Source organism: Melanerpes formicivorus, unplaced genomic scaffold (genome assembly GCF_026170545.1).
Source record: "Melanerpes formicivorus ecotype bairdi unplaced genomic scaffold, bMelFor1.0.p_v2 SCAF_2, whole genome shotgun sequence".
Lineage (NCBI taxonomy): Eukaryota > Metazoa > Chordata > Aves > Piciformes > Picidae > Melanerpes > Melanerpes formicivorus.
In genome coordinates this window covers 22,044,330-22,065,522 of record NW_027142354.1, presented here as the reverse complement: position 1 = coordinate 22,065,522, position 21,193 = coordinate 22,044,330, and the positions used below count along the sequence as shown (strand labels likewise).

The 21,193-nt window shown below is 37.5% G+C and overlaps 1 protein-coding gene across 2 annotated transcripts in view; it reads right to left on the bottom strand.

The window, feature by feature from the left end:
• The window catches only part of PACRG (parkin coregulated), a 240,024-nt gene that overhangs the window by 89,795 nt on the left and 129,036 nt on the right, over positions 1-21,193 (bottom strand). For both annotated transcript variants that reach the window (XM_068152975.1, XM_068152981.1), the window contains exons 4-5: positions 19,280-19,451; positions 7,871-8,020 (exon numbers count right to left, since the gene is read on the bottom strand). In XM_068152975.1, the coding sequence (XP_068009076.1) occupies positions 7,871-8,020; positions 19,280-19,451 (322 nt within the window). The remainder of the gene's footprint in view (positions 1-7,870; positions 8,021-19,279; positions 19,452-21,193) is intronic.

Sequence of the window (21,193 nt, the reverse complement as noted above, 5' to 3'; positions counted from 1 at the left end):
ATCCTTCCTAAACTGAGGGGCCCAGAACTGGACACAGTACTCGAGGTGTAGCCTAACCAGTGCAGTGTACAGGGGCAGAATGACCTCCCTGCTCCTGCTGGCCACACTGTTCCTGATACAGGCCAGGATGCCATTGGCCTTCTTGGCTGCCTGGGCACACTGCAGGCTCATGTTCAGCCTACCATCAATCAGTACCCCCAGGTCCCTCTCTGCCTGGCCACTCTCCAGCCACTCTGACCCCAGCCTGTAGCACTGCATAGGGTTGCTGTGGCCAAATTTTATGAGCTTTAAGTTATTGATATTATCACAGCGTTTTTATTGCAGCCAAAAGAAACTTAGCTTTCAGTGTTTCCTGCCAACACTGTTTACCTTAGAGTGACTGAAACAAGTCACAGATGAAGTGACCATGCTGTCTGAAGTATGGAAATCCTAATAATATTTTTGCCTCATCTGTTCTATGTTATCCACAAAGCTGCACCTGATCACTTCTGAATAATATAAATTGACAACATGAAAATATTTTTATGTACATCAATTGATCAGCTGTTAAAACTACATGGATTTGACATCATAAAATAGTAGTGAAATAGTTATTAAACTAAATCAATGCAATTTTTGTTTACCAGTGAGGTAAACTAAATAAGAGAAAAATGTACTTTATAAGTGTCTAATCTTTTTAACAAATGTGTTTCTGCTTCAGACCATATTCTGGTGTACGTGCAACCTAGTAGCATACTTCTGGCTCTGAAGACTTCTTTTTTTTTTCTTTTTCCTTTTAGTTTTATCTTCTTGCTTTGATAGTTTTACACCTCGATACTTCTACTTTTTTACTTTTACCAAGCTTACTCTATTTATTTTAAAACTGTATTTACCTCAAAAGCTCACTAATTTTTCAAAAGGCAGCATTAAAAACAAACAAGTACATTTAGCATACACATTTAAATGAAAACTATGGTGGCATTACAGGGATCATTAGGCTTAGTAAGCATTATCATGATGCTTTGTTTCTTATCTATTAGCACATTTTCATAATAGTACATAGGTTGGTAATCTTGTTTAGAGACTGCTAGTCTCCTCTAAGTGTGCATAGATTAGGCAAACAGTTCTTACATCTCAGAATTACTCCCCAGTCACCGGGATGAATTCATGTTCCCTTCTCTTGTTCTCCTCCCAGCCTAACGACTGGCTTAGAATTTAAATAGAAAGCTTCAACACTTCTTCAGAGCACACCATGGCCTGTTGGTGAGGATGCTCTCACCGTCTCCACCAACAAAAAGACACTATCAGTAGCATTACCACTGACAGAAGTTTTTTCTTTTTGTAAGGTCTTAAGGCTCTGCAATGGAGCACTCAGGGACCCAAGTGGAAAGAAATATCAACCTTAAGTTCCAGAGAGGTCACAAATTCAGACACACCAAATATGCTTTGTGCACCAAAATGCCCATGCTCACTACCGAGACTCTTCAGAAGTTCATTTCATTGAGCTCTCTCACTGCTCAGGAAAAACCTTTCCTGTATCTTTCCCCAGGCATTTGTAACTTAAACCATACTGATGTACTTGTACCTGTATTTTATGACTCAGATGGGTAAGGAGGATTTAGGTATTTTCCCTAATTGCAACTCTTCTTGGTTTTGCTTGTTTGGTTGTGGGGTTTTGCTTTGTGTTCATTTGTTTGTTTGTTGTTGGGGGGGGAGTGGTTTGGCTTTTGTTTTGGTTTGTTTGTTTTTTTCTTTTTTACCTTTTATTTTTTCTTCCCCAAAATAACCAATCATAAAGTCACCTCTATATGAGAAATAGAAAAGGATAGAAAATGGCAGAATTGCTCATATCCAACCATCTTCTCCATTTCTGTACTTTGAGATATCCAAAGTACAGAACATACACCTGGCAATAACTTATCTCAGTTATGTATATTTTGTGGCCCACAAAGTCTAATGACAAAATATATTTGGTATACTTTAATCCCAGCAGGAGCAGGGAAGTCACTGTGCCCCTGTACTCTGCATTGGTTAGGCCACACCTTGAGTACTGTGTCCAGTTCTGGGCCCCTCAGTTTAAGAAGGACATCGAGACACTTGAACATGTCCAGAGAAAGGCAACAAGGCTGGTGAGAGGCCTTGAACACAAGCCCTATGAGGAGAGGCTGAGGGAGCTGGGCTTGTTTAGCCTGGAGAAGAGGAGGCACAGGAGTGACCTTATTGCCCTCTAGAACTACCTGAAAGGCGGTTGTAGCCAGGAAGGGGTTGGTCTCTTCTCCCAGGCAACCAGCACCAGAACAAGGGGACACAGTCTCAAGCTGCACCAGGGGAAGTTTAGGCTCGAGGTGAGGAAAAAGTTCTTCACCGTGAGAGTCGTTGGTCATTGGCATGGGCTGCCCAGGGAGATGGTGGAGTCACTGTCCCTGGAGGCATTCAAGAGGAGATTGGACGCGGCACTTGGTTCCATTGGTCTAGTCATGAGGTCTGTGGTGACAGATTGGACTCGATGATCCTCGAGGTCTCTTCCAACCTTAGTGATACTGTGATACTGTGATACTGCAATTTGTTTCTTTCAAAATGTCAGTTGTCCTTTGCAATTTCTGGTATTGTACAGTTACCACAATAATATAATCATTATCAAGACACTAATTTTAGAGATGAGAATGTTTGAAAAACATCATAAGAGAGGAAAAGATATCAGTTTTAGAACACATTAATTTACAAAAAGAAAAGGGATACATTGACAAAATAATGACAGGGTGATCTGGAGGTAACAGAAAAAAAATAGAAAAGAAAGCAGACATGTCAAAAGTATAACAGAAAACCAGTGGAACATATGAGAAATTTTTAGTATGAACAATCAATATTCTGTATACAATTAAAAGAATGAATTAATAACTCTGGATAAAGGAACTCTTGAGGCTGGTTAAGAAGCAGTGTGACAGAAGGCTAAACAGGAGCAAGGAGATATTATCTTCAAGTACCCAAGACATCAGATCCCAGGAAAGAGGATTTACATGGTTCAGAGCAATCTTGGCTAATCCAGTAAAAATCTGTGATGAGAATTATAGTCATCTGCATTAAATGGCTGACACAGAGAGAGCCATTAAGGCTACCTACTTTTTTGTGACAGAATGCCCCTTGAAGGCAATGGCAACTAAACAACACTTTTGCTGACTGTGAAACTGCAGCCTCAGTGCTGGGAAACAGATGGGAATTTGGAAAGAATTGCTTAGACCTAAGTGGGACAGAACTGCAAGTTTCTCAAACTATTGTGGGAAGTCTGAACAATCATTTACCATTCATTTACCAATTCTGTTGGCTAAAGAACAACTCAATAGATAAACATGTGACAAGCTGAAGCCAAGACCACATTCTGTATTTGTTCTATTGAATATCTGTTTCTGATATCCTTAATATCTTACAAATACAATTTTTAACCTGTTTTATTTACAAGCTTAACAAATAATTCAAAGCGAATTACTATTCAGACAAATCAAAGGTACATAGTATGAATCCAATTTCTGAAGAACCTATATTCCAGAGCACTTAAAAATTCAATAGGAATGGATTATTTTCTGCAAGTCTGCTAGGGACTAGTGAAAGAAGAATATAAGGATGGAAGCTTTAGACAATAGAAAATGTCTGCCTAATCCAGAAGATTGTCTTTCAAAAGGAGATGACTACATAGTGTGAACATTGGACAAGCATTTATAGTACTTCACCTAATGCTTTCTCAGCTTGCATCATTCTGTGGTTTAGAAATGCCATGAGCAAGAAGTTATCCATGTGTTTTACCAAACAAACAATAAATCATTTTTTATGACATTTTTGAACCCTCACTGAACTAATGTAAACTTTTGGTACACATATTTGGGAATAGGAGTTACAGAGCTTCACACATATTGCATGAAGAATCACTTTCATTTGTTCTTAACTGGCCACCTGGTAGCTTGATTTTAAGGTAAGTTGACCTTAATGTCTTATTATTTTTCAGAAATAATGCTCTCTTGACTGCAAATCACAAATCCTGGAAGACATACCACATTTCTTTCTTGATCTGTGCATACAAGAAAGAAGAGTGTACACTCCATTCAGCACATTTTTCACCCATATGAGCAAGCTGAGAAAATAGACTGGATGAGTCTCTACCACTTATAATTTGGAGCAAAGACCCGCTCTTCAGTTACATACTGTGTATGGAAGACAGAAAGGAGAAGGAAGGGAACATACATTTTCTCTAAACCACCATTGAAGCAGGAAAGAAATATATACTTCCTGAGGTAGAATGAGACAGAAAGAATCTTTCCCATTACCTTCCTGGAAGTACTGAAAAAGTTGAACAATTTCATATAGTAGGACTTGCAAATAGTATTCATTTCACTACTGGTAATATAGAACTTTCAAAGCCTTTATTTCTGAAAAAAAACCCAACAATGCTTTTATAAAATGTATTAATCTCGAAGTATTACCTTTTTTTTTTTGGTTCTTAAGCACCAAATAACAAGATTTAGTGTAGTTTGCTACAGGCACAAACTCACATAGCAGAGATGCTGTGTCAATATGTTAAAAGGTTATATTTTGTGCACAATACAATCAAAACTTAAGATACATTTAGAATGTGTTTAATGCCTTGTTAAATTGTGCACATGGTTACACATTATTTGTCTGAAATCACTGCAGAAAAGCCTAGTCAGGAGAACTTGTGGTCTACTTTAGGTTAAAATCTGGAAAAACACATGTATTATATATTTGGTAATCAATGAGAGTCATCATGCACAGATACCCAGCTGGCTGAACACGAGCCAGCAGTGTGTGAAGAAGGCCGACAGTGTCCTGGCTTGTATCAGAAATAGTGAGGCCAGCAGGACCATGGAAGTGATCTTACCCCTGTACTTGACATTAGAATAGAATAGAATAGAATAAACCAGGTTGGAAGAGACCTTCAAGATCATCACGTCCAACCTATCACCCAACACCACCCAATCAACTAACCCATGTAACCAAGCACCCTGTCAAGTCTCCTCCTGAACACCTCCAGTGACGGCGACTCCACCACCTCCCCAGGCAGCCCATTCCAATGGGCAATCACTCTCTCTGTGTAAAACTTCCTCCTGACCTCCAGCCTGAACTTCCCCGGCGCAGCCTGAGACTGTGTCCTCTTGTTCTGGTGCTGGCTGCCTGGGAGAAGAGACCAACCTCTGCCTGTTTACAACCCCCCTTCAGGTAGTTGTAGTGAGGCCACACCTCAAATACTGTGTTCAGTTTCAGTCTGCTCACTACATGAAGGACATTGCATTGCTGGAGCACATCCAGAGAAAAGCAGCCAGGCTGGTGAGGGGTTTTGAACACAAGTTATATGAAGAGTGGCTGAGGGAGCTGGGGTTGTTCAGACTAAAGAATAGAAGGATGAGGGGAGACAACATCACTCTCTACAGCTACCTGAAAGGAGGTTTTAATGAGGTGGAGATTGGTCTCTTCTCCACAGTATCAAGTGATAGAAAGAGTCTCAAGTAGCCCCAGGGGAGATTTAGGTTGGAACAAGATTGGAACAAGATACCCAGGGAAGTGGTATTGTTGCAACCCCTGGAGGTGTTTAAAAGATATTTGGATGAGGAGCTTAGGGACACAGTCTAACAGTTTTGTACAGGGAGATGTTATGTTCTGGTTGGACTTAATGATCTTAAGGTCTTTTCCAATCAGGTGACTTTATGATCCCATAACTCCTTATAAGTTTAGGAAGCATGGATTTGATTTGTAGACAGTGAGGTGGATTGAGATCAACCGAATGACAGACCTCAGAGAATTGTGATCAGTGGTGCAGAGTATAATTGGAGGTCTATAGCTAGTGATGATCTTCAAGGGCCAGTCCTGGCTACAGTTTTGTTCGACATCTTCATCAACTACCTGGGTAAGGGATAAAGTGTGCCCTCAGCAAGTTTGCTGATGAAATAAAACTGGTAAGAGTGGCTGATACACTGAAAGACTGTATTGCCATTCAGCAGGACCTGGACAGGCTGTAGATTTGAGTGGAGAAGAACATAATGAAATTCATCAAGGGCAAACACAGGGTCCTGCACCTGGGGAGAAATAACCCCATTCACTGGTAGAGGTTAGGGGCTGACCTGATGGAAAGCAGCTTGGTGGAGAAAGACCAGTGAATGTTGGTGAACTAGTTCACCATGAGCCAGCAACATGCCCTTGTGGCCAAGACCAATGGTATTCTGAAGTGCACTAAGAGTGTGGTCAGCAGATTGAGGGAGGTTCTTCTCCTGCTCTGCTCTGCCCTGATGAGGCTGCACTTGTAGTATTATGTCCAGTTCTGGGCTTCCAATTTCAAGAGGAACTGGGAACTGTTGTAGAGAGTTCAGCAGAGGCTGAAATGATATGGGGACTGGACCAAATTTCTGACAATGAAAAGCTGAGACACCTGGATTTGTTTTGCCAGGAGAAGACTGAAAGAGGGTCTTACAAATATATAAATATATAAAGGGTGGGTGTTTAGCAGATGGGGCCAGGCTGTTTTCAGTGATGCCCAGTGACAGGGCCAAGGGGTAATGGACACAAACTGAAACACAGGAAGTTCTGTCTGAATAGAAGGAAAACTTTTTTTAACTTTGAGCGTGACACAGAACTGGAACAGGCTACTCAGAGAGGTGGTGGAATCTCCTCCTCTGAAGAGATTCAAAACCTGCCTGGATACTGTGCAACCTGCTCTAGGTGAACCTGCTTTATCAGGGGGATTTGAGGTAGATGATTTTGTGACTGATTTGTGAAATTCTATAGGTTTCTCACTAAGTAAAACAGAATCACAGACATATATATTTACTGAATCCCATCTGAGTTTCCAAGTTGGTCTTTGAACAGGCATTTTTCTATCTGAAGTGAATCATATACTCACTTAAGAGTCAGTGTAATATAATACATTCTGCAGTAACACACACACACACAAAATAAATTAATAGAAATCAGTCTTGTAGATAGATATTAAAATGCTATGAATTTCCAAAAAACTTCTTTTGCAAGATTGTGGGGAATTAACTTCTTTTGATCTATATGGGTGCATGTATGTAACTTCAAAGTCAGTAACTTGGTAGATAATTGAACAGATAAGTGCAGATAGATTTACGACAGAAAAATATTTTAATGATTAGTTTGGCAAAAGCAAGATACCCCTTATTGATTTCAGCTGGTGACTGTGATGTGAATGCATTCACAGTGTACCATACTCACAGTACTCACAATATCAGTTAATAAAGACTGAAACTGGCAATAGAGATTTGCACTACAAAGAAAACAACATGCTCAGCCATAGATACAAATTAGTTATAAATGTCTTTATAATAAAACCTGCCAAGTTAGCAGTAACAACTTCAAACTTCACTGCTTTGCTAGATGTTATGAAACTTGAAAATTTTTTACAACAAGGAATTATCTTGACCCTCAAATTAATTAGTTTGATTGCTACTTTTATTTTCATTCTTTCCTAAGCCTGCTGGTAGCAGTGAATTGCTTGTGAAGAACACAGAATAGAATAAAAACATTGGACTGATCTAATGTGTTGGAGGGAGAAAAAACATTTGCAATTTATTAATGTATTTAAAAGACTGTTACAAAACTTCACAATTTAATTATCTGAAGATTATAGGACTGCTTCAGTGCTTCTGTACTGCATTAAATAAACTGTACGTGCAAGGAGTAATAAATGAAATTGTTAATTTCAGCGCATCCTTAGGGAATAGTAAGAGGGGTGGTTTACATTATGCAGAGCTCCAAATGGATTTGAATTTATATACAGTAATAAATCTTAACTACATCATTAATTAACCCTGCCTCAAGCCCCTTTTTGCCTTAGCAGTTGAAAGACACAGTGTCTGTTAGGGTAACTCACCATTCATACTCTTAAAGATGTTTAGGACTGGGAGAATTTGCCGATAATAGGGCACCAAGGCTTTCCCCACCATGTCAGCTGACACCACCAGGTGCTGGAGGACTTTCAGTGTGATGCAGATAACCTGTCTGTTACGAAGGTTCAGTGCATCTGTGATGTAGAACAAACAACAGGTAGAAAGCAGAATTAATTTCTAAAATGTAGAGGGAGGGGGAGGAATCCTTTAACAGACAAGTTTAATTAAACTGTACTCCACTGGGGATTGTAAGTGGGCCTTTATTAGCCCAGCTTTGAAAGATCTCAAAGATAGATTGCAGCCCTGGTGTTATAAAACACTGCCTTGTCTGGTTATTATTTGTTCCCACAATTTGTGCTGAATCCTCAGTAACCCAAAGAATGCAGCTCATTATTCCCTCATGCTGCATGTGTAATACTAGCATGGGCCAAACAAATAATAAATAAATGCTCAGTAAGTACCATTTGGGACCAATGGAACAGTACAAGTGCAGGACAACCTCCAAAGATTGACAACAGATACATTCTAGTGCAACAATTAGCATTTGTATGTTTGTGCTCATTTATATCACAATCATTTTATTTATTCAACAAACAACTCCTACTGTTCTGAGAATCAGTACAATGAAGCAATGTTTACAGGGGAAAAAAATGCAGCACAAAAAAAAAAAAAAAGGAAACATATAGGATTTTTTAAAAGACTAACATCCTAGAAACCCACCTTGCCTACTTAGATTTTTCTCAGTTTTCAATGTCAGGCTTCTAATCTTATGACACCAAGACACTGCATAAATACCTTTTGCTTTTCTTTTTTAATTTTACTAAAATCAAGCTCATTTTATTCCCTTTTGTAATTAAAAATGAGTCATGCTTGTAATATATATGGGCTTTTCTCTTGCTAAATCCTTCTAGCTATAAAACCTCCGAAAATATGCTTCTGGAAGCAGTTATCAAATTCAGTATGCTATTATATATTAGTCTAATTCTCCAATGTTCTGTCCATTTACACAGATGTTTACATAATTGCACTGGAAAAGCAAAAGCTGCGTAAGATAAGCTCACATTCACCTCACATTCAATGTTATATGTTTAAAAGCACAGAAGTACATAATTTATGATTCAACATAACACAAAGTATGTGTAAGCAATTGGAAAAAGCTATAGTCAAGAACAGACTAAAATTTGACAAAGAGTTATTAACAACTTCAAGAACTGCGTCTTCACACTGAAGTAATAGGATTCAGCATTTCTTGCACTAAGTTTTGGCAGCACACAGCAATGTTGTTTCATAAGGAATGAAGAATTATTCTCACACTGGAACAATGTCAGTTTTTCCACCTCTTTTAGCAAATGCACTGTGCTCCACCCACTTCTGCCTCTTACCAAATGCCTGTTGAGTCTTAAAAACCAGAGTTAATGCTTCAGAGCTAAGGCAAGGCAGACTGGTTGTAGAGTCAGCTCTTGAAAATCAGCTGTTAAGTAAATTCCCTTCATGCCTCTTCACATGACTATGAACAGCATACTAAACCTACTGCTAAGCAAGAGTTAGAAAGCCCAAGGTGTGTGTGTATATATATATATATATATATATATATATATACATATATATATATATATATATATATACTGTATTGCCTCATTGGGTAATTCCAAGTTAAAGAAGTTTTATTACATGAAAATACAGACTGAATTCCATACTTCTTTTTTGCTAGTTTCTGTTGTAGTCATCAGACTACATTTTATTTCATATTGTGGCTGAAAATATTAGTGTGTGGACAGGGACTCCATCAATGCAGCATGCTCACACTAAGCTCCAGCAAAAAAGTTGGCTATTGCAAAATACGCTTTCATCAGAAGAAGTTCTAAAACTGTTTTAGCAAAGAGAAATCTCCAGATACAATTTTAAAGATTGCTGCCAAAGCTCAGGCAGAAAAATATTCTTTTGCAGAGGAACAGGCATTATTTGTTTTCTCAAAGAAGTGCCTGGAAGAGGAAGCTTTGGAATACCAACATATAGATTTATTCATGCTTAAATTATCATACACAGAAATAGTAGCTAATCAAACTAATAGGGAAATTATGACTAATACTTAAAACTTTCAATACAATAATTACTAGTTACTCATACAAACAATAATTCATATTTGCATTCATTCTGTCTGAACAAATTAATGCAAACATGAATAATTACTCATACAAACACTAATAATTGACTTAAGAGACATAAAACTTAATCAATCATATCAGAAATCATAGCTTCCTAATCTTTAACCAGCAAATTGTACTCACTTCCAGGAATTATTCTTCCTGATGATAAAAACTGTCCTAAAAGGTGAAAAACCTCAGTTTTAGGCATGCAGAGTTATCACATAAGTGGAAATGGCTGTCCAACAACACCCAGGATGATTTTTTTTCCCACTTAACTCAGAAAGGTTTTCAGAGTTTCCTAGGTTTGGAGTCCTATCCTGTGCAAAGACAGTTCTATCCTGTGCTCTGAGTGGAAGCCAAAACTGTCCTGGTAAAAATTAATTCCTTAATAAAACTGAGTGCGAAATATGCCTCATGACTGAGAAGGCATTCCAATGGGTGCAGTACACTGAACGCATACTGAATCCAGAAGAATGTATTCAAAGAACAGCTCAGCAGAGAACCTGTCGTGAAAGTTTTCTTATATCTGAGTCCTGCTGAAGGAATGCTTGCTAGAACTTTAAATAGTAATAAATAAAAAAGATCTTTTGTGCTAGAAAATCAGCTGGATACTTGCCCCAGCTTCTTTAAACAGGGGCATTCCATCTTTCATTTGACACACAAAATAAAAGGCAGAACTTGCATCAAAGTTTTGAGCGCTAAAGTGAATAATATGGTATAATCAAACAGCAGAATTTTAGCCTGAAGCCCTTCAAATCTCAGAATTCTGAAGGGTGTGTTAGGGAAACACTTGTAAATATAAAAAGCAAGAACAAATTGACTGCAGAACTGTTGTTATTATTGTTGTTAAATATTTGGACTGTGGCATGCATAGCAGTCGACCAGCTCCTGGCTTGATCATATTAGGCACTGTATAAACATTTAATTAGAGACAGTTCCTGCCCCAAGGATACATTAATTTCAAACATATGTTTAATCTTTTAAAAATGTGGCAATTATTTTCTGTGTACTATGACCACTGCAGACCATTCTCCCACATGAATCAAAGGAAGAAAATTTTAATGTAGCATTTGAAATAAGTACATTTCAACAGTTTGAGAAATGTCAGTGATATTCAGAGGTTAAGAGAAATGGAAGAAAGTAATAGTATTCTTGCACAGGAATAAAGCAGATCATTTAGGACTCTTAGTACAGTACAGCTACATATCCCTAAAGGAGGAAACATATATCCAAAGTATTCCAATCTGACAGCATGCTGGGTTGCTGTCTCTTGACCAGGCTGTAAGACATGGATGACCAGTTTGCTTCTCAGTTAAAGGTACCCTTCCAGTCCGTGAACGGTTGTTAGAGGACTTCCTTCATTCATTGACATATATTTCCCTTTTGGTCATCTACTCTACATGCTATGTGTGTTACAATTCTCTTAAGCAGCAACTTTGAAAAAAAACAAAACCAAACCCCAAACAACTACAACCCAATAAACTGACTCTGTTGCTTCATAGTTCTGATGTTTTCTCCTTTAATGGCATATAAACTGGACAATTTTGCTTGTCATTAGGATACATACTTTTCCAGGAGATTCCCCAGCTTAAATGATTTCTCAGTTTAAGATTTTAATGAAATATTTATTTCAAACTTATTTTGTAGTGCTTCAGTGTTACCAGACAAGTATTTTCTGAAGCTCATTGCAATTTTCTTAAGGAAGAGAATTTCAAACTGTCAGTAGGTTAGATATCCGGTATAGAAGTTCAGTATCACAGTCAGCTCTGAGTTTCTATTCTTCAAAGTCACACAAAAAAAGAAATATGAAATTCCAAAGCATATTTGAAACACTGAATACTTTTGAGATGGAAGACTTTCATAGTGCTGTTCATTAAAGCTATTTATTAGCAATGAGCTTATATAAGATAACAATTCATTAACAGCTTCAGTGAATTTTGTCCATGAAATTTTATTGGCAATTGATGTCAATTGGGAATTTTCTTTTGTTAATTTCCTGTAAGTGCAGAGACTTAAGCTATATGCTACTTCTTAGCTTATCATTTTATTAGACAGAAGCAGCTTACATATGAAGCAACAGAAATTATTATTTTAAAACATTCAAATCTTTTGCTTGAGCAACATTTATAAGAGCTCAAAGAAAAAGACCTAAAAGCTATGTAAGTTATTATTTTTAATTTTTATATTTTGCTTTTATGTGTCACCTTGAACAATTATATTTTAGTCTCAGATGTTGCTTATAATAAAAGTCCAAATTCACATCTTTGGGATTGATATATTTTATAAGCCAGGAAACATGACAGCATTTCTCCCAGTATATATTTGTCATGGTTCAGGCCCAGCCAGCAGCCAAGCACCATGCAGCTGCTCTACAGCTTCACCCCCACCTCTCCAACCCCAGTGGGAAAGACAAAGCCCCATGGATTGAAATGAAGACAGGTTAAAAGAACAGCACAAAGAGAAAACAAGAGAGAACAATAATACTAATGAAACAATATATACAACAAATGATACAAAATACAGCACTGACTAGTATGGCCTGGATGAGCATGGACATGGACATGGACCCGGACCTGGAACTGGTGCTGGACCTGATCCTTATCCATCACCCACACCTGCCTAGCCAGCCCTTGTAAAGTAGGCATGAGGTGAGTTTGGTATCAAATACCCAGTGGCTGGTTTACGTGGCTGGCTCGACCATAGTCCCTCTTGCGAAGGGAAAAGCCCAACAAACCACAAAGCAAAATCTTAACCTTTTCCTAAACAAACCCAGGACCACAGTGGATCTATTGCATGACACGATGTATTTTTACAGAAGAGATCAAATCAGAACAATCTTCCCCAGATAGCATATTGATAGCCTAAACTCACAGAATCAAATCAGATTCACCAAACTTCTATCTCTTATCTAAATATTAAAGCTTAGATTTTGGTAGTTATGCTTAAAGTTAAGCTGATAATTTAATTATCTTTATTTTGCACTGGCCTTTAATTATAACCAAACCTTTTTAAAAAATATATCTGTGAGCCTATGTTTAGAAATGCCCTGGCAGTTTCTATCTTCTTTTTAGGTCATATAATCAAAGGTTTAAATTATTTTTTTTTTGCATTCATGTCTCCCCTCAAACTGGTAAATAAGGCACCTGTTTTAGACAATTCTTTGAGACAATTCTTTGAAGCAGATCAAGATAAATAGAGAACATCTGCTGTAGGACAAAAAACACTCAGGATTAAGATGGTTTGATTGTTGTGATCTACCTAATCTTGCTGATTAAGAGCTTTTTTTCTCCAATTCACAGTCAGGTTTTTAGACTGGGTGATATGAAGGGTTCTCAAAATTGATTAAAGTTATATATACTCACAGAGAATTTTGTTTAAAACTTTCAAAACACGTAGTACTTAACTACCTGAAGAAACATAATAGAAATATTATGCTCATTTTCACAGAACATTAAGGAAAGCTGTGAGAAAACACAGTGTTTCAATCAAAAGTGAATAAAACTCAGAATAACAACTTTGTGTTCTGTACTTTTTTCAAAGTCATGTAAGATTGTGATCCAATTTACAATATAAGTGTATAGATAGCTCTTATCAGTTCAACTGAAGTAGTGATGTATTGGAGGGAAATGATAGGAAATAGAAATAGGTTGCAAGGTTTAAAAACCTTAGGCCAGTTTTGTCATCAAAGTTTTTGTCCTGTAAATCCAAAACCTTTACTTGAAAGAAAAAATGATCTATCAGAATGTGGAAGAAAAAGTCACTGGCTTTTATTTAAGCTTCTTAACAGCATAGAAAAAGCCTTGAAAAGGAAAATTTCAGTGTTCCTTAGGATGGAGATTGTTCTTTTTGGATGCAATCAGAAGTGCTGGTCTGCTCACTGCAATTATGTAGAAACAATACTTTCATGTAAGTTACAATTTAATGCACAAACATAAGCTTTATTGGCTTGTAGGCTTAAAGTTCAGTTTGCCTACATATCCATTTTAGGATTCACAGTACAGAACAAAAAAGCTTCAGGAAAGTGAGTGATTCAAGAATCTTAAAGGTTTAATTTCACATTATTTTCTTCATTTACAAAGCTATATAAAGATGTTCTTACTGATCATGACTACTCAGTCACTCCAGTTTCTGTGCTAATGAGTACTACTTCATTTGTGACAATGCAGCCATGAACTGTATTATGGAAATGAACTGAATTTAAAAGCAACATCACTCTGAAAATGTTTTGAGTTTACTGTAGGTTTGCTGGTTTGTTGTAATACATCTAGATGTGTAGTTCATTGAGCTGCTCCACAAACAACTGCAGTAGCAAAAGTTGGTTGCAATGAGCTGGGATGTGGGAGATGGAACGATTGGTCACATTGTGTGTGAAGGGGTTGGAAACTCCTACAACTACACTGCCAGCAAAGACAATGTAGACAGTGTCATGCTTGCTGCTTTTGAAAGGAGTGCTTCCACACACTCATTGGATGTCCCTGATGTTGCTCAGAAATAGCAGGCAAAAGTGTAGAAACTTCATGCCCTCTCAGTGTTTGAGTTTGCATGTGCAGCTCAGGTTGAACCTGGGGCACTCTGAAATCTCAAAGTTGCAGAAGCCTAATTAAAGCAAGCATCGAGGTGAGGAGAAAGTTCTTCACCGTGAGAGTCGTTGGTCATTGGAATGTGCTGCCCAGGGAGGTGGTGGAGTCACCGTCCCTGGAGGTGTTCAAGAAGGGATTGCACGTGGCACTTGGTGCCATGGTCTAAGTCATGAGGTCTGTGGTGACAGGTTGAACTTGATGATCTTTGAGGTCTCTTCCAACCTTGGTGATACTGTGATAAGAATTTACAGCTTTTCTGATCCAGCATTTGTTACGGCAAATGTAATATTAAATGTAATAATTTGCCCCCAAAAAATTAGTACAGAAAGGAATTTTTCATTCGCATAGCGACCACACAGAATTCAGAACAGGAGTTTTGCATTAATGAGCACAAGGTACAAGAGTGTGGGAAAAGGTGGTTTTTGGATGGCTTTGGAAGAATATAGGGAAGGTTTGCCTTTGCTCGAATTAGAGAAAGCTATGTTTTGTCTTTGATTCTGAGGGGAATCTAAACACCTTGTAACTGAAGGAGAGAAACTGGGCAGCATTTGGTTGGATGTGTTAAAATATTGTTTTGTTATTTTGACCTATTGTATGCCTTAATTACATGCATGCCTGTAGAAAATGACCAATTGAGATGTGCCACATGTGCCTTCTGATAGACTATATAACTTTGCTGTATAACGTAATAAATGTCTTTGCCTGCTTACATCTTGTCCTGGAAGCATTGCTCTGAGTGAATAGAACATCAGTCTAACAACACAAGAGTAATCTCTCACCCTCACACCCCTTTTCTGCCTATCTTTGGTTGGCTATAGGTAGTGGTAGGCCACAAGGGAGTTTTAAGATACATCAGTGCATTACTAAGACATAGTGGGGACAGACATAGAATCATAGAATCAACAAGGTTGGAAAAGACCTCAAAGACCATGAAGTCCAACCTGTCACTCAAGACCTCATGACTACTAGAGCATGGCACCAAGTGCCATGTCCAATCCCCTCTTGAACAACTCCAGGGACAGATCCGTTTGTTCCCTGAAAACAAGAGACATTTTACATGATGTGGCTAGGGGGGTGTGTTTGGGTATTAAGGGTTACGGTTGCATTGGCCACTAGATGAGTGCTTTCTGCCACCAATACAGTTTATGATGTGGGGAACAATTAGACTCCTTCTACCTCATTAAGCATGTGCAATGTGAAAAAAACCAAACCAAACTAACACAGATCTTTCTAGCAAGAAAAATATTCTGTTCTGTATTCTGCATCAAAACTTTAATAATACCTCAAGAAGTACTTTGTTACTGGCTCATTTTTTCGAATCTTTGCTCTAATTTAAATAGCCAAAGGGGTTTGCTACACCTGTGAAAGCGAGTAAAAAGCCATCGCAGTTTGGTGCCATGCAATGATTGTATTTATCTGTTTATCTATTTTATCGAGTGTTGTCACTGGAATGAGCCATACATTTTGAATCTCTATTTTGAGAAATCAAATAGAATATTTTTCTCTTTGAGAAATTAGTGTCTTCAATCCAAATATTTTTCCTCTGAATAAAAAAAAGGCAAAAAAGAGTGCCTTTCAATGTGACAAACAAGTATAAGCAATTATTTTTTAACTAAAAAGTAGTATTTAATATTACTTTAATCATATTTCAGGCATTCAGAAAAGAAACTGGAGCTGTTAATTTAAATTGTCTGCCTTTTGTTAGTCATTGCCTGTTTGAATAATCCGATGAAAATTTACTGAAAGGATTTGGGCTTACAAAAACCCAGATAAATTTAAAAATGTAATTTTCATCTTTAATGATATAATGTTCAAAAAATAAGAACTTTAAGCAAGGATGGGTGGAGGCTAGATGTCTTCTTAAATCATTAAAATATTGATACAGAATTCTGGTGTTTAATTCAAAATGTTTTTATAGAGCAGCTCTTTAAAAATATTTTCCATTGATGAACATGCAGAAAACTGCTTTTAAAAGCATTCTATCTGTAGAGTTAAATTTCTGACTTGCTTTTATTCCTTTCCCCTCCATCATACTTGTTACTTTGCCTAACCATCAGCTGATTTACTGCTTCATATCAGAAATATGTTAGTGATGGCATTCAACAAATCCAAGCACTGGGTGCTGCACTTTGGCCAAAACAACCCCATGCAGTGCAACAGGAGTGGCTGGAGAGCAGCCAAACAGAAAGGGACCTGGGGGTGCTGATTGACAGCTGCTTAAACATGAGCCAGCAGTGTGCCCAGGTGGCCAAGAAGGCCAATGGCATCCTGGACTGCATTAGGAATAGTGTGGCCAGCAGGAACAGGGAAGTCATTGTGCCCCTGTACTCTGCACTGGTCCGGCCACACCTTGAGTACTGTGTCCAGTTCTAGGCCCCTCAGTTTAAGAAGGACATCAAGACACTTGAGCGTGTCCAGAGAAGGGCAACAAGGCTGGTGAGAGGCCTTGAGCACAGCCCTATGAGGAGAGGCTGAGGGAGCTGGGGTTGTTTAGCCTGGAGAAGAGGAGGCTCAGGGGAGACCTTCTTGCTGTTTACAACTACCTGGAAAGGTGGTTGTAGCCAGGAGGGGGTTGGTCTCTTCTCCCAGGCAACCAGCACCAGAGCAAGAGGACACAGTCTCAAGCTGTGCCAGGGGAAGTTTAGGCTTGAGGTGAGGAGAAAGTTCTTCACTGAGAGAGTCGTTCGCCATTGGAATATGCTGCCCAGGGAGGTGGTGGAGTCACCATCCCTGGAGGTGCTCAAGAGGGGATTGTACGTGGCACTCAGTGCCATGGTCTAGTCATGAGGTCTTGGGTGATAGGTTGGACTTGATGAACTTTGAGGTCTCTTCCAACCTTGGTGATACTGTGATAGTGTGAAGACTGGTTAATTAGATATAACCCACCCAGTGGGACATTTTAGATGTATAAATATATTAAACATAGCTGAGTTTATTTTGGGTGCAACTGAGTCACAGAAATATATAGCTCTGACTATACTGCTGTACTACCAGTCATAGCAAATTTTAAAACTCTTAGAAGTACACGCTTTCAAATTCCTTGAGCTCATGGTATCATTTATTAATATTAATGTGGCTTTAATTAGGAACAACCCTTTATCATTGAGAATGCAGAGACTCATCACATATTAAACCTGGTACAGCGGATTTATAAAATGAAAAAACTAAGTATTGTATAATAAAATAAAGCAGTACCAACAACTAAATTTAGCTAGCAGATTTTTTAACATGTTCCAGCACCATAAATTATGACTTCATATAAAAGACTATATTTCAGACCCATATAAATAGCCTTACCTTCTTAGGCTAAAAGCTGTGTAACAGCTAAAGCTGCCAGGTAATTATTTCTAAGCTAGATTTTGGTCTCAGCAAGAATTTTATATCCTGACTGAGTAGCTGCCACCATTTACTTGCAGTCTTTTCTGAAGAAATAATATAATCTTTCAAATAATAATGATACTTCTATAAATATATTTGTGTTATCGGAAATAGAGATGTAAAGAAATGGCATGATTGCTCTTTTTATGTGTTTTGCTTTTAAAGAGAAAAAAGGTAACATTGTTTTCATAACCTTTCACACGTCACCTATAGAGTAACCATTGTGAATATTATATGCATTATGTGCCTTTTGACATTTTCAAACCCCTCAGTAAGACAGGGAAAATGACATCTATAATTAATCTTTTAAAATGATGAATAAATGGAATGAAAACCCCCGCGGTTCTGACCCTTCCAACAGTAGTAATCCAAGCTACATTGCTTTTCCAAAACTGTATTTAACTCTATTAATTTTGTGTCACATATCTAATAACTCTGTTTTGTTCTGTATTAACAAGGATACTGAATTACACCAGGAAAACAGGACAAAGGACAGCAATTATACTGATGAATCCAGTTTTTACAAATATGAGTATCTATTAGTACAGGTGTAGCATGCAGGCTTCAGACTCATAATATCTAACTAAAGAATGATGATGCTTCAGAATAATATCTAATTAACATGAAGATATAAAGAAATAAGAAAGGGCAAAACAAGGAATTGGAAATACTAGATGTTTCAAGAAAATAAGTTTTAGTTTTAGTGGTATTACACTTAGGTTAATGTATTACTTTTCACATAATTTTTCTACAAAAAAATATGTTTGACTGCATAAAAATTTAAAAATTAGTATTTTTCTAAGATGTCAGAATTTTATTTCCAACATTAGACAGGAAGAACTCCCAATTTAGATTAATAAATGTATAGGCAAAGTAAGGAGAATGATAGAAAAGAGATCAAGAAAATAAATATAACTGTAGATTAGCAAAAGGACAAAACCCATAATTCCTTAAATTTCATCTGTGGATTTTTCCTGTCATTTTAGATGAACTGGTTTGTACAGTAATGGATTTACATAATAAATGTACCAAATCAGGTAAGAAAATGTCACTTCACATTTTCAAAGACCAAGAGTCACATTGTAATAACAAAAACACTAACCATTTGCATCATCACATGTATGAAGTGATTGAAGGCATAAGCCTTCTGGCCGTACACCTTACAATTTACTCACATTTCAACAATCACCAACTGCTATGTTTTATTGCTTAATTAGCAACTTGTCATAAATCTACAGTTTATGAAGTCAGTTTTAAGGATTTCCCCCCCACACACATATTCACCTACTTCTTATTGGTATAATGAGCTGAGGAATGACAGGAAGGATCTTGTTTCCACCATGTTCCAGCATGTCATGGATTCCTTGACGAGCAAGAAACTCATATGGAAATGTCATTTCACAAAGCCCATCAAAAAACAAAGGTAGATAGTAGTGATAGTCCAGTTTTTCAATCTCTACCTGAAAATAAATGAAAAATAAATAAATGCAAATTTTCAATACTAATACAAGGTGATCAGCAATTCATGCCATCTACACAAGTTTAGTAAAAACCAATTCATTTTGTTACACTGCAGAATATCATTAAATCTCAAAAATTATTTATGGCCAGATACTGAAATCCAGAAATATTAGACTCAAGCAAAAGAATGAAAGTTAATATACTCCCATATATTTTCAGTTTTTTATTAAGTCAGTACCAGATTCTGACATTCTTGGTTTACATATCTTACTTTGTTAGTTACCCATCGGAATCAAACTAGCCATTTTAAGAATAACGTTCAGTTAATTTCAGAAATAACTTAATCTTTACATCTTCACTTGGACACTCAAAAGAACAAATAAGAGAAAGACTCCTATAACCAACAAATGTTCAGCATGGCACATACCCCAGTATTTGCATAGAATCATTAGCATTCTAGATTATGGACCTATTTTTATTCTTTATTAATTTCAGGAGCAGAATTCCAAAGAAATTCTGTGAGTCTCCACTGTGAAAAAAGGTAGAGACATTAGATATTTCTAATAGGAATCTCCCTCCAATCCTAAAATACAAAGTGCACTAACATTCACAAGTGACAGAGTTTGCAAGGGAATTTTAATTTTATCCTAGTTTTCTTCCCTTTTCCTTCTAGTCATCAGCACTTCATTTTTACTTGCACTCAGGATAGCCAGAGAGAAAAGGCTCGAGGTGAGGAGAAAGTTCTTCACCGAGAGAGTCATTAGTCATTGGAATGGGCTGCCTGGGGAGGTGGTGGAGTCCCCATCCCTCGAGGTGTTCAAGAGGAGATTGGATGTGGCACTTGGTGCCATGGTCTAGTCATGAGGTCTGTGGTGACAGGTTGGACTCGATGATCCTCAAGGTCTCTTCCAACCTTAGTGATACTGTGGTACTGTAAAAAGGAGTTCTTCACTTTCAGCCTGTCAAAGCTCTGTATACAGCTAAGAAGTGACTCAAAAGTATGCACTTTCTCTGAACAGAATATGATCCTCAAAATCACTTGGAGATCAATCCATCTCTTTAGACATCCATTTCTGTCTTTAAAACATCATGTAGCTGCTATCCTGTTTTTCCAATGAAATTAAATTTTGGATTTGACTGGGTGCTTCCTCCTTCACACCTAATTACTTTTGTCACATAAACCATGATGAAGCTCCAGATATCCTAAAATAATTGTCAGGTCAAGCAAACGAATAGTCATCCCTTGCTTTGGGGTCCATAGACATATTCTCACTTGAACTGTTGAAGAAAAGTCAGAAATAAAGCAGCCAAGAATTGAACTGGGACTTCATATGTCCTGGATAAATCCCAGAGACAGCAAGCAGCAGACATACATTCTCTGCCTGCAACTATGATTCATTTTTGTCTCTACCTGACTTGGAGGAGATCTGAATTTCGTTCTTGCACATTTTAGCTACTGATAAAACTGGCTGCTTCAGTCTTTCATGTTGAAACTGATTCATCCATGATAAATGAAAATTAATTGGAACATGTACTTGAAAGTAAGCCCTTTACATTTGCTGTGAGCGTCTCACTATTGGCAGATGTAGTGGCAATTACATACTTATATAGTCTCACATGCACTGACTGTTAATCTCTTATGAGAGACTAAAAGGAACAATTGTGTAATACTTACAAATGTTTGTGAATGAAGCAAGTGACCATAATGGAACATGTAGAAGCAATAACAAATGAAACCCAC